General features: G+C 41.3%; 1 protein-coding gene across 2 annotated transcripts; it reads right to left on the bottom strand.

Moving 5' to 3' along the window:
* Positions 1-760: 760 nt before the first annotated feature.
* On the bottom strand, positions 761-16,280 carry ADH5 (alcohol dehydrogenase 5 (class III), chi polypeptide). Of its 2 annotated transcripts, NM_001244833.1 has the most exon segments (9): positions 761-1,059; positions 1,193-1,331; positions 4,319-4,454; positions 5,198-5,458; positions 5,607-5,826; positions 9,330-9,417; positions 10,458-10,599; positions 13,296-13,397; positions 16,152-16,280. In NM_001244833.1, coding segments are annotated over 9 exon segments (1,158 nt in total). In that variant the 5' UTR covers positions 16,197-16,280; the 3' UTR covers positions 761-1,034.
* Between the last annotated feature and the right edge of the window lie 107 nt (positions 16,281-16,387).

Here is a 16,387-nt window from a genome sequence, read left to right as displayed (position 1 = left end):
GGCAACACAGAAACCATTTGGGAAGTGACGTCATGTAATTGAACGCTGCTGCAGAGGAGTGACATGAGTGACTAGGAGCATCACATACTAATCACACAATGAGTGACATGAAAGCCGCAGAACGAGACAGTATCAGGTTGAAACAATGGACAACAATACTGAAGACCAGAGGTTTGTAGATGTATGTAGTCGAAGTATGGCAACATGCATGAGGCTGAGAGCCACCAAATCCTGGATGTTGACAACTGTGGGGGGCAGGAAAAGCAATGTGGTCTAGAACTGGTAACATGTTAAAATTTGACAAAATGGGTGTCAGAAATTAGGATAGTATATAAATATTTTCTGTACACTTGAAATAGTTCAGAGCCACCAACACACATCTACCTATTTAAGCTCAGAAAGTTGTTTCAATGATGAATTTCAGTGCTCACTGTAGGCCAGATGCTATACTATGAACTAGGAGTCTAAGTCTGAACAATACATGGAACCTGCCCTCAAGAAGATAATCTCACACACACAGTCTCAGGTTCTGATTAACTTTGCACTAAGGGCTGGAGAAAGCTGTTCTTTAATAAATGAGCCCAAGACCCTTAGAAGTGAAGCAAAAGTTACTGAACAAAGTCGAAGACAAGGTTCATATACTCACCATACTTACCATTGCCCTGCTCCCTCTATCTTAATCCTTAAAAGAATGAAGACTAAGGGGGGAGGAACCACGAAAATGAATTCAGCATAAAAGAGGGCCAACAACTTCCACACATATGCAGAAATTCCTTTTATTATGTTAAAAAATATTCCTTAATGAGCTAGCACGACTTATGTGAAGAAGAGTCCAGAAAACAGATTTATGACAGTACGAGTCTTGTCCTTGATTAGAGACTTGTGATTTATCCAGAAAACGTTATTCCCTAGAGTAGGTTAATGAAGGTCTAAGGAAGCTGTGAACTTGAAAGAGCTCCTCCCTGCTTGTCTGGCTGCTCCAATCAGACCACAAGACTTGGGTGCAAGGAGGGACAAATTTTTCTCTTTTGAACTTAAAGCTTTATGACTGTTCGGATGCTGTAAGAGAAGGAAGCAATAAACATAGGTTCTGAATGTTTTAAGACCACTGAAACTTTTTTTCCCCTTTCTTCCTCCATAAGCCCCCAATCATTACCACATTCCATAGTGCACAGCTCAAGAGAAAGCTTACCTTTTCCCTGCATGCATCAGTTCAAAGGCTTCGTTTATTTGGTCAAAAGGCAGATTGTGAGTCACAAATTCATCAACCTTTATTTTTTTGGACATGTATTCTGACACCAACTTTGGGATGCTTTCTACACTCTTCCATCCTAAAATAAATAATAATCTATTCATTAATTTTTCCAATACATCTCTATAGTATGCCTAGTACTTAGTGGGTGAAACACATTTAAGAGACTGAGTTTTTTCATGAAGTTAAGAGGAATGAAAACTTCAAAATCAGCATAGAGAGGAGGGAGAATTTAATGCACATCTGTAATTAAGAAAAAAGTAAATGCCTTTTGAGTACTTTCCTTCTTCCGTATGAAGACTTACTAACATCTCAATAAATCTTAATGGAGATTTTTAAATAATACAGGATACAACTCTGGAAGTCTCAGGGCAAGCTTATTTAAATCCACAACAGCAAAGGTTTCTATAACCATGAAGTTCAAGGAAGAAAAAGACTGATGTGGTATATGACTTTATTTCTGCAGTTCTAATTTCAACAACGAAATAAGGATGGCATCTCAGAATAGAAAACTGTGAAATTTAAAAGCAAAGCAGGAAATCTTTAGTTACACGTTAAGATTTCAAAGAAAATCAGATCCTTCAATTTTTCACTTGTATTGAAAGAAACAATAAATCTACAAAGAAGTCTTTCCACCATTTAAACCAGGTATGCTTGGCTCATATTTCAAATCTCTTTTGAGCCTTTTCCAAATCTCCCTATGTCCTCTATCAATTATCTTTTCCCTCCAAACTGCAGTGCTTTTTAAAAAAAAAATCTTTTAAATCTTCTGGTAATTGAGACAACAACAGTCACTGCTACTCCCTAGACCAAAACTTCTATTTATATCTGTGAGTCACATTTTAGCAGCACCCATGGGGCACCAAGGCTCCAGCTTACTTCCCAATAAGCATGTGCTAGAATGAGGCTTCAGTGAGAGGTGGCTACCAACCACCAGCTCAGCCTCCTGGACTTAGAACACTCTTGCAAACATGGCTGTGGACCCCGAGCTGCATGTGCAGCTTTAAAAGTCTGCTCAAGTGTGGCTGTACATGTAGGGCTCTGGAAAAAAGGGTTTAGTCAGCTTAATATTTTCCATGACAAATCCTGTGGTATAAAGAAGGAAAACTGTGGCCAAATTCCACATTTTTCCTACTTTCCCAATCTTTTCTTCTGGTCTTGAAAAAAAACAGCTGGCATAACATGAGGCAGGGGGCAGATACTTTGTTAAACACAGATCATTCAAAACTCATGCTTATGTGTTCTTTTTTCCCTAAGGAGGATGATAAGGATATAAATATATTAAAAAAAAAAAAACATGAAAACTAAATTTCATCCATTCTCAGCAGTTGGGACGTAGAAACATGTCTTAGGTCGTTTCTCTTTCCTAGCTGAGCAACCCTGAAATAGGTGCGAACTGTTTCTCAGCTTTCTACTGGTACTGAGACAACCCCAAACCACTGCAATGTTTTTAGGATGGGGCAAGAGAAAAATCATCAGTCTGGCAACTTTCCAATTCTGTTATAAAGGTTTGTCTAATTTAACATTTTCAGTTTAAGACTGTATAGGTTACTGCTGAAATCAGTGCTACTCAGACAGAAATATGATCAAATCCAGTGATCACTGCAGTCTCTGGAAAAATGAGTGAAAATGCCGGTAACCTATCTAACAGTGACACGGTGTGGCTGGTACTACTGTTTGCTTTTCCTGTTACCAACTTCTCACACTTGCCCTACCTCCAACTATTTCATGAACAGGGTATTAATATTTCTGTCAGCATAAAAAGGTACCTTTGTTTTTCAGGAAAAGCTGAGCACCTCCCCAGTCCCAAGGGTAAACACTGATTGGTTAAACATTGATTTACTTCTATTAAAACAACTAGGCATTTGGCAACTTAGGATGAGAAGGTAACCCACGAAAATTCATATTAAACCAAGAAAATTAGCTTGGGATTAAAGTTCTGCTGGTGGAAAACTAGAGAAACACCAACAAAAAAAGAAAAATAGAGAAACAGGTACACAAAAGGGGCTGGGAGGAGGGAACTGGATCACTCTTAATCCTACCATCCAGAAGTAATGTCTATTACCATTTTAGTTTCTGTCAATATTTCAGTGTTATCATTTTTCGGGAATTTTTAATGTGGTTGAAATAATTATATTAAAATACTTGTTTTGCATCTCACTTGTTTCATTTGACATTTGAAGATAAATACTTTCTCCAAATTGTTATCAGCAATTCTCTATAAACAATACTTTTTTGGCCATGCCCACAACATGCCTAAGTTCCCAGGCCCAGGATAGAACCTGCGTCACAGCAGTGACACAAGATGCTACAGTGATAACACCGGATCTTGAAACCACTGTGCAGCAAGAGAACTCCTAAACAATACTTTCAGATATCGGAGATATTTGATCATATGGGAAAGCTGATCATTTTATAAACCATTATCCTATTGAGCAAACGTTCAAAAGCGTGGCCCAAGGTTTTTACTGTCAATAAAGCAAGGGTGAATATCTTTGTGCATGTCTTTGCTCACATTTCTAATTTAAAAGTAAATGCTGGAAATATTAGATATGGGGTATAAATAAGCTTGATACTGGGAACTTTATATTGATTTACACCGGCACAAGACAGTACTTGTGTTTTTATTACCTTAACAATGTTCTAGACTACATTTCATTTAACAAAAATTGTGCTCGGTAATCAATGGTATCTAATTGTTCTTGTTATTCATACTGCACTAGAACCAACAGTGTTCGGAGAATTATCAGTTTGTTTTATAGCTTGCATGAATACCTTTTTCACAACTTTCCCCCGTATTTATTTCTATGAGCTCTTCAAATATTTAGAATTATTATCCTCCATCCTGTTCATTATGAATATAATGCCCAGTGTAAGGCTTAACTTTTGTTTGTTGACATTCAAATCTTATATTTTTATGTAGTTAAAAATAACATTCGTTTTTGTCTTTATCTGCTCTTTATCTTAAAAGATTTTATAATAATTAAACTTTAAAAAATTGACAGAAAAGTTCTGCCGATGGAAATAACCAAAGAGAAAATGCACTCATCTCGTCTACCAAATTACCTCCAAACGCAGTGCCTTTCCATGTGCGGCCTGTGACCAGCTGGAATGGACGAGTGGCGATTTCTTCGCCCGAAGCAGCTACTCCAACCACCACGCTGACACCCCAGCCTTTGTGGCAGGCCTCCAGCGCTGCTCTCTACAGACAGAGGCAAGACCAAATCACGGAAGTCAGTGCCTTCCCAGGAAGAAGAAGATCTGCATCCCTAGAAACTTCCCAAGGAGAGGGTGGTGGCGCAAAGCCTTTTTTTTTTTTTTAAATGGCAACAAAATGATCAAACTGAATATTTAGTAAGTTTACTTTTAATGGGTATTTAAAAAAAATTCCTTACTTGGCTAAATATTAACACAAACGGAAAGAATTTAAAGCTTTTGTTTGCTGTCTATTTTTAAAAACAAAATCTTAGCATGAAATTCTAAAGACTTTATTTAATAAAGGCAGCAGGCAGAGTGGTAACAGTAATACTCTGACTGAGTGTCTACTTTACGTCAAGTATCTGCAGTTACTACCTGTATTTTCCACAGGAGGAAACAGGTTTAGAGAAGTAGTTCCTCAAGGTCACTGAGTTAGTAAGTGGATGTCTATCTAATTCCAAAGCCCATGTTCTCTAAAACTACATCATTTTCTCTGTTTAATGAATGAAAGATCTGACATACAAGGAAAGGCAAAGGAAAATTTTTCTTCACCTTTCCTTGAGCCGTAAGTGTATCATTTCCCCATTTCTAGTTCAAATAGTTATTTTTCCCTTCTTCTAGTAGAGCAATTTTCATCAAGAAACCTTTCCTTTATAAAACCATTTTTCTTATCTTAGTTAAGGAAATTAGACTAAAAAAAGGGCAGTTACACACACACACACAAGGGACAAAGCTAAGCATACCCACCATGACTTTCACGTTACCAATACACTCAAAGGAATAGTCCACTCCCCCATCAGTCATCTCAATGAGCACTTCCTGGATAGGTTTACTGAAATCCTGGGGGTTAATACATTCAGAAGCTCCAAACTCCTTGGCCCTTGCGAATTTATCTTTATTGATGTCCACACCAATGATCCGGGATGCACCAGCCACCTTACAGCCCATGATAACTGCCAATCCAACTCCTCCCAGGCCAAAGACAGCACAAGTAGAGCCAGGCTCCACCTAAAAGTAAAGAGAGTGTATAAGGCACTCGTTCCTTAAGAGTCAAGGACATCATTAGGTGTCCTACGGATTGGGCCAATTTCACTAGTTCAGCAAAGCTTTATTGTATGATTAGAAGATGGAAGCTAAAACCCAGGCCAACACTTACCTTGGCAGTGTTCACAGCCGCACCATAACCAGTTGAAACGCCACAACCCAGAAGGCAGACTTTATCCAAAGGGGCCAAAGGATCAATTTTAGCAACAGAGATGTCAGCCACAACTGTGTATTCAGAAAAGGTACTGGTTCCCATGTAATGTAAAATTGTCTTTCCTTTACAAGTAAATCTGCTAGTGCCATCTGGCATTAAGCCTTTCCCTTGAGTGACTCTAAAGAAAAGAAAAAAGGAAAAAGGTAGGGTAGAATCAAGTTTCCCAAGACCCACAGGAGGAGTTCCCGTCGTGGCACAGTGGTTATCGAATTCGATTAGGAACGATGAGGCTGCGGATTCGATCCCTGGCCTTGCTCAGTTGGTTAAGGATCCAGCGTTGCCGTGAGCTGTGGTGTGGGTCGCAGACGCGGCTCGGATTCTGCGTTGCTGTGGCTCTGGCGTAGGCTGCTGAGTACGGCTCTGATTAGACCCCTAACCTGGGAACCTCCATATGCCGGGGGAGCGGCCCTAGAAAAGGCAAAAAAAGACAATAAATAAATAAAAATAAAACCCACAGGAAAAAGAAGTCAATTTTTAAAATAATGACCAGTAAATTGTTGGAAAAGCGTGCTAAGACCAAGTCCTATTTCTAATGTTTTTATTAATAACTTAGCACCTTTCAACAATGCTTCATTAGGAAAACTTGGAAGATTTATAATCTTACCTATATTTTCCAACTTTCAATATCCTGAATTTTACTATTATTATTTTTTTTTAGGGCTGTACCCACAGCATACAGAAGTTCCCAGTTTAGGGGTCAAATCCGAATCAGAGCTGCAGCTGCTGGCCTACGCCACAGCCACAGCAAGGCAGGTACTGAGCTGAATGTGCGACCTACATCACTGCTCACAGAAATGCCAGATCCTTAACCCACTGCGTGAGGTCAGGGATTGGACCTGCATCCTCATGGATACTAGTTGGGTTCATTAACACTGAGCCAAAATGGGAACTCCTCCTTCTGGATTTTATTGTTAGAGTACTGAAATAATTTTAACATGTACAATTTATACATCAGATGAAATGAATTTAAAATTCCATCATAAAACTGTGAGCAGGAGTTCCCGTCGTGGCGCAGTGGTTAACGAATCCGACTAGGAACCATGAGGTTGCAGGTTCGGTCCCTGCCCTTGCTCAGTGGGTTAACGATCCGGCGTTGCCGTGAGCCGTGGCGTAGGTTGCAGACGCGGCTCGGATCCCACGTTGCTGTGGCTCTGGCGTAGGCTGGTGGCTCCAGCTCCGATTCGACCCCTAGCCTGGGAACCTCCATATGCCGCGGGAGCAGCCCAAGAAATAGCAACAACAACAACAACAAAAAGACAAAATAAATAAATAAATAAATAAATAAATAAATAAATAAAATAAAATAAAATATTAAAAAAAAAAAAAAAAAACTGTGAGCAAAAATAACTTCATATGGAGCTCCCTTTGTGGCTCAGTGGTTAACGAACTGGACTAGAATCCATGAGGATGCGGGTTTGTTCCCTGGCCTTGCTCAGTGGGTTAAGGATCCCGCATTGCTATGAGCTGTGGTGTAGGTTGCAGATGGGGCTCAGATCCTGAATTGCTGTGGCTGTGGCGGAGGCCAGCAGCTACAACTCCGATTGGACCCCTAGCCTGGGAACCTCCACGTGCCTCAGGTATGGTGCTAAATTTAAAAAACAAACCAACCCCCGCCCCCCAAACTTCATAAAGCATAAAGCGAAAACCAGCATCTACACAGCAGAGATTACAAGCAATTATCCAGATCAGCTGATGAAAGTAGATGTCCAAAATGGCTAATTCAGATCTTTCAGGAGGCCTATTACTATTTTCTTTTGCAACTGATAATGATAAATGGTAACAAACATTATTTTTGATATTCTAAATAGATAGGTGATGTAATGTCTTGCTTAGGAATATGGACCCTAAAGGCAAACACACTTGATCAAATCCCACATGATCTTGGGCAAGAGTTAACTTATGCCTTAGTCTTCTCACTAGAAAATCAGAGAAAATGTCTGTCTTTCTTAGAGATTGCCATAAAAATCAAATGAGAGGTTATATAAAGCATTAGAATTACGCCTGACAGAATGCCTGACAAATATTTATTTTTAATAAAAATGAAGACTATAATTTGGTGTACACTCTTGAAGAAATCCTTTGTAATACATATGAATAAGTAAATGTGTATAGATGAAGATAAAATGGACTGTCTCTGGATTCAAGAATAAATACATTTCCTTTGAGAGGAAACCAAAACTATGGCCAGAAGCAAAGAATAGATGACAAAGCTCTATAAATAACTGTTTTATCTTCATAAGAGCAAGTTAAGTTTGTTCAGCCCTCCTTAATGTGAGAAATCGTTCCTATCCTAGAAGACTTTCTTGAACGAAAGGTGATGTGATATATTTTAAGCTTTGATAGGACTTGTCCTTCCAAAGGATTGCAGATAGCCACGAAAAGCCTATTACTATTACTCTATGTGTCAAAAACTTTCAGACCATGTTTGGAATTCCATTTCAAAATAACCAGTTTTTTTTTTTTTTTTTGGTTCCAGCTCTGTAACTGGCTGTATATTATCAAATAAATGGAATCTTGTTTTTCAAGACTATAAACTAATTTTGTCAGTGGCTTTAGATGGTAACAAGAAGAAACAAATCTCCGAAATGCAGCTGATGGGAGTGTAATCTATGACTCAGCAATTTCAGTCCCAGGAAAACACCAAGACAAAGCTGTGTGTATGTCCATCAAGAGACATTATGAATGCTCACAGCAGCATTAATCACAACAGGCCCAAAATGGGCATGACATAAATGTCCATGAACAGGTGAATGGATAAACAGTGACATTTAGATTGGAACATGACAGAAATAAAAGGGCACCACTGCTACACACAGCAACCCGGATACATCTCAGATATTATGAATGAAAGGAGCCAGACAAAAGAGCGCATACTGCAAAATTCTGTTTATATGAAGTTCTATACTGAAAGCTATCAGAAGAGTGGTTACCTCTGATGGCGGTAGATGTTGACTTACAAGGGACATGAAGAACTTTGGGGGCTGCTGGGAGGGTTCTCTATCTTATCTGGGTGATGGTTATAACCATTAGGTGTGCAAATGTATAAAAATTCACTGAGCTGTACACTCATATACTTTCATTTTCTTTTATTACATGTGTTCTATTTCAATTAAAAAGACAAAAAAAGGGGCAAACACAAGATCTTGAATGCCTCAAAAGTTATTTAAATGCATTTCCTTTCTACAATAAAACAGCCACCTTTTCTATGTGAAAGGGTTATGTTATCTCTTTTAGTCTTCCCCAAACCTTACGAGTTTTATTACTTCAATTTCATGGACAATAAAACGGTTCATAAAAACGACTTCATTTAATTTCATAAGCATGTCCCTCCTTACTACCTACTTTGGCACATTTAGACTAGAGTTAGGGAAAAACAATGGATTCAGAAAAACAGAATATATCTTTTAATAGCGGATGATGCTGGGCACACTACTCAATTTCTGAGTCTAAATTTTCTCATCTATGAATATGGAGATACCAGTGACAATGAGAGACTGCCATAAAGGTAGAACAAAGCAATTCATGTGGAATGCTCTGTATAAACTGTGATATAACTACTTATTGTTATTATCATGTTTAATATTACCTCTTGTTTTAGGAATAAAATAAAAAGACACTAACCTTATTTTCTGGCAAAGGTTTGTTTTAGGATTTAGACAAAATTTGCATTCTCCACACTGTGGGATGTAAAGTGGGATGACAGTATCACCTGGAAAACAAATGCAAGAACATTATTCTCAACAGGCAGCATCTGTTTCTAAGTGAATACTTAAGCCTCTGCAAATTCTCATTCTTAACAACTCTCACACCTTTGCAAAGTTAAGAGCTTCGAGGCCTACAACTTAACATCATTCAGACACTGCCAGAGGATGCAAAAAATACAAGTTAAATTTTTATCTAAATGAAACTCTTAAAAAAACACTTAGTGGAGCACAAGGAGGTCATGTGCTTCAAAACACTAACTCGATGCATCTTCAAAAATTCTTGCTTAATTGGGCAGAATTTGCTTTGGAATGTAAGCAATTTCAGATGAAAAACAGTCTGCAAAATCAGAGACAAAAAACTTCTCGAGGGAGTTCCCGTCGTGGCACAGTGGTTAACAAATTCGACTAGGAACCATGAGGTTGCGGGTTCGATCCCTGGCCTTGCTCTGTGGGTTAAGGATCCTGCGTTGCAGTGAGCTGTGGTGTAGGTCACAGATGCGGCTCGGATCCTGAGCTGCTGTGGCTGTGACGTAGGCCAGATGTAGCTCCAATTGGACCCCTAGCCTGGGAACCTCCGTATGCTGGGGGAGAGGCCCTAGAAAAGGCAAAAAAAAACACACACACACAAAAACAAAAAAAAACCTTCTCAAATATTTATTCTTTCCAGATGAGAAATAAAATCAATCTTGATAACTTAAGCGATAACTTGTTCATAAATAAACAATGTATAGTTTATTCAGAAATATTATTTCCTGGAGTTCCCGTTGTGGTGCGGCAGATACGAATCTGACCAGGAACCATGAGGTTTCGGGTTCAATCCCTGGCCTCGCTCAGTGGGTTCAGGATCCGGTGTTGCTGTGGCTCTGGCGTAGACTGGTGGCTACAGCTCCGATTAGACCCCTAGCCTGGGAACCTCCATATGCTGCAGGTGCAGCCCTAAAAGGACAAACGACCAAAAAAAAAAAAAAAAAAAAAGAAAGAAATATTATTTTCTTATACAAATAAGCCAAAATTGTAACATCAATGGTTTGAATACCCTCCTTACCTGCCTTAAGCTTAGTAACTCCTTCACCAACACTTTCCACAATTCCAGCACCTTCGTGTCCCAGGATCACTGGAAAACTCCCTTCAGGATCAGCCCCACTCAGGGTATAGGCATCAGTGTGGCAAACTGCAGTGGCAATAATCTAACAGGATATTAGAATAAAGGGTGCCTAAGTGTGTGTGCACGCAATTCAGAGTGAGGCATAGGTCAAAGGGACAGCACTTTTTTTTTGTTTCCTTTATAGGGCCATACTGGTGGCACATGGAAATTCCCAGGCTAGGGACGGAATCAGAGCTGGAGCTGCTGGCCTATGACCTACACCACAGCTCAGAGCAATGCCACATCCTTAACCCACTGAGCAAGGCCAGGGATGGAACCTGCATCCTCATGGATACTAGCAGGGTTTGTAACCTGCTGAGCTACAATGGGAACTTCATTCAGGAAAGGCACCTTTTTGCTTTAGGAACATATTTTCTTTCATATTTCAACCTCTCTAAGATCAGTCTGTACTTATCATCTATGGTATCTTAAAAATTAGAGCTGGCTGCACCTTCTCAGTGATACATAGAAGTAGTGGTGCACTTATAGGCAATGAAACATGGTACATGTATTCCCCTTTTCAGTGCATGTTAACAGGAGTAGGTCAACAAGGTGATTTTATGGGGATTTACTTCAAGTGTGGAGAGGAACAGACCATGTGCAAAAGCAGGCAGAGCGCATCTCACGGCTGGCCTCCTTGGATTTTTGGGAAATTCTAAAGAGGACTGTTGACTATTCCTGAAACTTGCAGCCTGTTTGGTCTGGGCCAAATCTCAGAGCTTTTAGTGGAACCAACTCCCCTTTTAGCAGCCACACACAATCTCTATTTAAATAAGCCCTTTATCTCAATATGTCTGGCTTTCCAGGATCTCTTATCTTTTCCAAGCTACCAAATGCCCAGAAAGAAAAAGTGTTGGGAGTATTTGTATTTATGCTTCTTTGCTTCTCACATATATATCCGACCACAATGTAACATTCTTAGCTGTTTGCCAGCAGTTTCCCAGGGAAAATAGCTGCATTCACTGTGCCCCCAACAGCTCATTTTTGTACTACCAGGGCCACGCAACATCTTTTTCAGTAGCAAAATCATAATCGGGTCGATTTTTTTAACTTACACAACCTATTGTAAGATTTGGGTATGAAGTGAAAGAATCTTAAAAGGTTATTTGGCACTGGGCTTCTTGATTTGCTACTTGTGATCCCCAGGAGGAGACTTGGAGGTGGGATGGGAGAAATGCATCCCAATTCAGTAAAAAAGGTTATTTTTCCTAGAATGTTAGTTTAATGGTTACTACCTTTTTTTTTTTGGTCTTTTTGCCTTTTCTAGGGCCACACCCACAGCAAATGGAGGTTCCCAGGCTAGGGGTCCACTTGGAGCTGTAGCTGCTGGCCTATGCCACAGGCACAGCAACACAGGATCCCAGTCGGGTCTGAGACCTACACCATGGCTCACCACAATGCAGGAATCCTTGACCGGCTGAGCAAGGCCAGGGATCGAAGCCACAACCTCATGGTTCCTAGTCGGATTCATTAACCACTGTGCCACAACGGGAACTCCGGTTACTACTTTAAAGCACTGATTATATCAAAACAAGTACAGAGAAAAAAAAAGCTAGAATATCCAGCTGGAAAACTTGTGCAATATGCCTCTTTCGTAGGTAATTTCTTTTTTTTTTTCTTTTTTTTTTTGGTCTTTTTAGCTATTTCTTGGGCCGCTCCAGCGGCATATGGAGGTTCCCAGGCTAGGGGTCTAATCGGAGCTGCAGCCACCGGCCTACGCCAGAGCCACAGCAACGCGGGATCCGAGCCGGGTCTGCAACCTATACCACAGCTCACGGCAACGCCGGATCGTTAACCCACTGAGCAAGGGCAGGGACCGAACCTGCAACCTCATGGTTCCTAGTCGGATTTGTTAACCACTGCGCCACGACGGGAACTCCGGTAATTTCAATTTCTTTGTCACAGCAGAGGTTGAGAAGGCCCGCGAACCTGGGTCTTGTCTGCAAGGGTCAGTACATTTTAAAGTTCTCCAAACAGGCTTATTTCACTTGCTTGTTGGCCCAATCAACTAAGAACCTCTTCCAAATCTTTTTTTTTTTCCTTTTTACCTCCACACCTGCAGCCCACTTCCCACACCTTTTTTTGAGGTTTCTTCTAACAAACCAAAGACTATTTCTTCTTCTTTTGTTTCCTATGTATCATTATACACTTAAAGTTACAAGATCAGGAGTTCCCGTCATGGCTCAGTGGTTAACGAATCCGACTAGGAATTAAGAGGTTGCGGGCTGGATCCCTGGCCTTTCTTGGTGGGTTAAGGATCTGGCGTTGCTGTGAGCTGTGGTGTAGGTTGCAGATGTGGCTCAGATCCTGTGTTGCTGTGGCTGTGGTGTAGGCCAGTGGCTACAGCTCTGATTAGACCCCTAGCCTGGAGAACCTCCATATGCCGTGGGCGCGGCCCTAAAAAGACAAAAAGACAAAAAAAAAAAAAAAAAAAAAAAGGTATAGGATCAGCAGAAAGAGGAGGACCCTACAGTCACCTCAAGCCCAGGTTACAGAAGATAAATTGCAGTAAGCCAATGATCCATGGAGAAGGCTACGGAGCTTAGCATCAAAGCTAAAAAGATGGAGGGGAATGCCGCGAAGGTGAGAGAGAGAAAATAAGAGGCTATGCTGGATGACTTTCAATACCTTCTCCCTGACACTATCCTTTAGGGTTTCTCCTCTGCAGGCCTCAGAGGACTCATCTACCTAGAGACCTGATTGTAGGCCTTCTTTCCCAGTGCCTTAGAGTATCATTACCTTAATTCGAACTTCATGAGCCTTTGGGGGTGCCACCTCTATCTCCTCTATGGAGAGAGGCTTTCCAGCCTCCCAGGCAACCGCAGCCTTGCACTTGATGACCTGAAATGGGGAAAACAGAGAGCGAGTTGTTTGTTCTTCTGAACTAATAACACACTACTTATTAGTTAAATGCTGATGGTGCTATTTTTAGAAAGTATATTAGAGATTCACAAAGAAACACATAACTCTAAGCGATATGGAGAACTACCTTACATGTGATTATTTCATATATACAATGTTCATTAAAAAGATTTAATTGAGATAACCAATGAAGAATTCTATTCATCATTTTTTTTTTTTCTTTTTAGGGCAGCACCTAGGGCATTTGGGTTTCCAGGCTAGGTGTCAAATCGGAGCTATAGCCACTGCCCTGTGCCACAGCCACAGCCCTGCCAGATCCTTAACCCACTGAGTAAGGCCAAGGCATCAAACCTGCATCCTCAGGGATACTAGTCAGATTCGCTTCCCCTGAGCCACAATGTGAACTCCCTAGTCATCAAATATTTAATGACCTTCTACAGTGCACAAACAGGAGCAAGTTAAGAACACAGGTTCCATGAAAATCTGATTTAGTAGTAGGTATAGGGTCCAAGGCAACTGAATGTTTCACATGTGCCCTTTTGCTCAAGCTGGTTTAAGTAATACTGGTTTAGTGCAAAACTGCATGGTGTAAGGAGGAGTACCAGAACAGGAAAATTAAAAAAAAACTACATCTACTCTCTTTAACTGTGCTATCCAGTACAGGAGCCACCTGCCATGTGTGGCTATCAAGCCCTTGAAAAATAGCCAGTGTGAGTGGAGATAAGCTGTAAGGGTAAAATATACCCAGATTCTGAAGACTTAATATAATAATATATATATATATACTTCAATTATATTTAAAAAAATACTGATTACATGCTGAGATAGTATTTTGAATGTACTGGGTTAAATTTTAATCCAATTTAATGCCATGGTAATGTGGCTACTAGAAAAGTTAAAATTACACGTGTCCTCCATATTTGTATTTCTATAGTATAGTCCTGCTTTAGAGATTCTAGTCAGTACTTCCCTCCTTTACCAGGGAATCAAGTGTAATGACAAAGGTTTTTTTTTTTTTTTTTTTTTTTGTCTTTTTTTGTCTTTTTTTTTAGTTGTTGTTGTTCTTGTTGTTGCTATTTCTTGGGCCGCTCTCGCGGCATATGGAGGTTCCCAGGCTAGGGGTCTAATCGGAGCTGTAGCCACCGGCCTACGCCAGAGGCACAGCAACGCAGGATCCGAGCCGCGTCTGCAACCTACACCACAGCTCACGGCAACGCCGGATCGTTAACCCACTGAGCAAGGGCAGGGACCGAACCCGCAACCTCATGGTTCCTAGTCGGATTCGTTAACCACTGCGCCACGACGGGAACTCCATGACAAAGGTTTTGATTTGTTCATATAATGCTTATGAAATATGGTGACAGGATAAAGGTTGCACTGGTTTACAGGAGACAGACGTGAAAGTCTGTAATTACAAAAAGTGTGATTTAGAGAGACGCAAAGTGCTACAGAATGCAAAACATGTGCCAGAAACCTCAAACAAAACCCCAAAGGTAAAATTCAGAATACAAACAATGAAGTCACATAATCTAGACAGGTGAAGCAACAAGACTAAATAGGTCATCCGTAATCTAAGTTTTATGTCCCTCCTCTGCCCTTTCAACATATATCTGAAAGGAGTTTAACCTTTTCCCTTCAATGTGACTTTTTGTTTTTTTCGGAGCTCACTCCCCCTTTTTTGGATGCTTGGCTTGACATGGGATATGTTCCCAGATAAGGAACTGAACCCCAGCTGCAGCAGTGAAAGCACTGAGTCCTAACCACTAGACCACCAGGAACTCCCTTTAAGACAATTCTAAGCAAAACGAAGCCCCACTCTAAATCCAAAGGCAACTTGCCCTACTTCAATATTTGAACTATCATAGGAATTATAATTTCTCACATGTTCTAAAGACACTTGGTAATAACGAAAATAAACTGCCAGTTTGTTAGGTCCGAAAAATCACTCAGAATTTACCATTTGTATTCAAGTCCAAATCTTTCTAGAAAATTCCTGGTTTGCAAGCAATAAAACAATCAGACACTTTAGACCGACTAATCACGTTGTTTGTATGTTTCTGCCTTTCCTATTGTCTTATGTGTACTTCTAGAACCTGTAATAGTTTGTGCACAGGGTTCGGAAGCCTGGTGGTCCTTAGTGTGACCACTGGGCATGACCAACTTCTAAGGCTCAGCTCTTGGTCTGTATAATGGGATACTATCGTGCATAGGTGCTACACGAGGATTAAATTAAAGGAGGGTATGTATAAGGCCCTCTGGTGACCAACTGCTCCACAGCGTTACTGAAAGGGCCCGAAATGCATTCCTTGGTGCCACAATAATAGCTCAATTATGAACTACTATCATGAAAAGCACGCAACCTACCACAGGGTTAGGAGCATGGGCTCTGGCTGCAGCTGTGCCACCTAAAAGTATGACCTTGAGCTAGTTACTTATTTTTGTGAACGCAAAGCATAGAGGCTCCCAAACGGCCTGCAGGACACGGATCGACTCCCCCCCCCCCCAGTCCTCTCCACCCCCACCCCGCTTCGGCTGCGCCAAAAAGGGCAAAACCCTCTCAAGTAAGGAACAAAAAGCGCCCGCCCTCCCTTCCTTCCCGCAGAGCTGCTCGCCGGAGCCCCTGATTCAGCTTCTACAGTCTGGCCCAACTCCGCGCCGCCCCGAAGCGGGCGGCCGGGTTCTGCCCCATGCTTTCCCTCCCTCTTTCTCCAGCCGCGGAGCCGCAGGCGATACCTGGTTCGCCATGTCCTCCGACTGCGAGCAGCGAGAAGCGGACATCCGGCAGGGCCCGGGGAGGGTCGGCGATGTGGGCGGAGCGTGCGCGTGGCGCTCTTCTACCTCCGCCGGCGCCGGGGCGAGTGCGGAGCAGAGGTTTTCGGGGGACGTGAAGGGGCGGGCCTGGGACGTGAGGGGCGTGGCCTAGTGTGGGCGGAGCTAGAGCTGTAGTAGGAGGCGGGGGTCTCGCGGGA

Source organism: Sus scrofa, chromosome 8 (genome assembly GCF_054392235.1).
Source record: "Sus scrofa isolate SSC_HxYL_T2T_F1_AM1 chromosome 8, Sscrofa_HxYL_maternal_Yorkshire_Landrace_v2.0, whole genome shotgun sequence".
Classification (NCBI taxonomy): domain Eukaryota; kingdom Metazoa; phylum Chordata; class Mammalia; order Artiodactyla; family Suidae; genus Sus; species Sus scrofa.
Note: the sequence above shows the minus strand (reverse complement) of the source record. Positions and strands in the feature narration are given on the sequence as shown.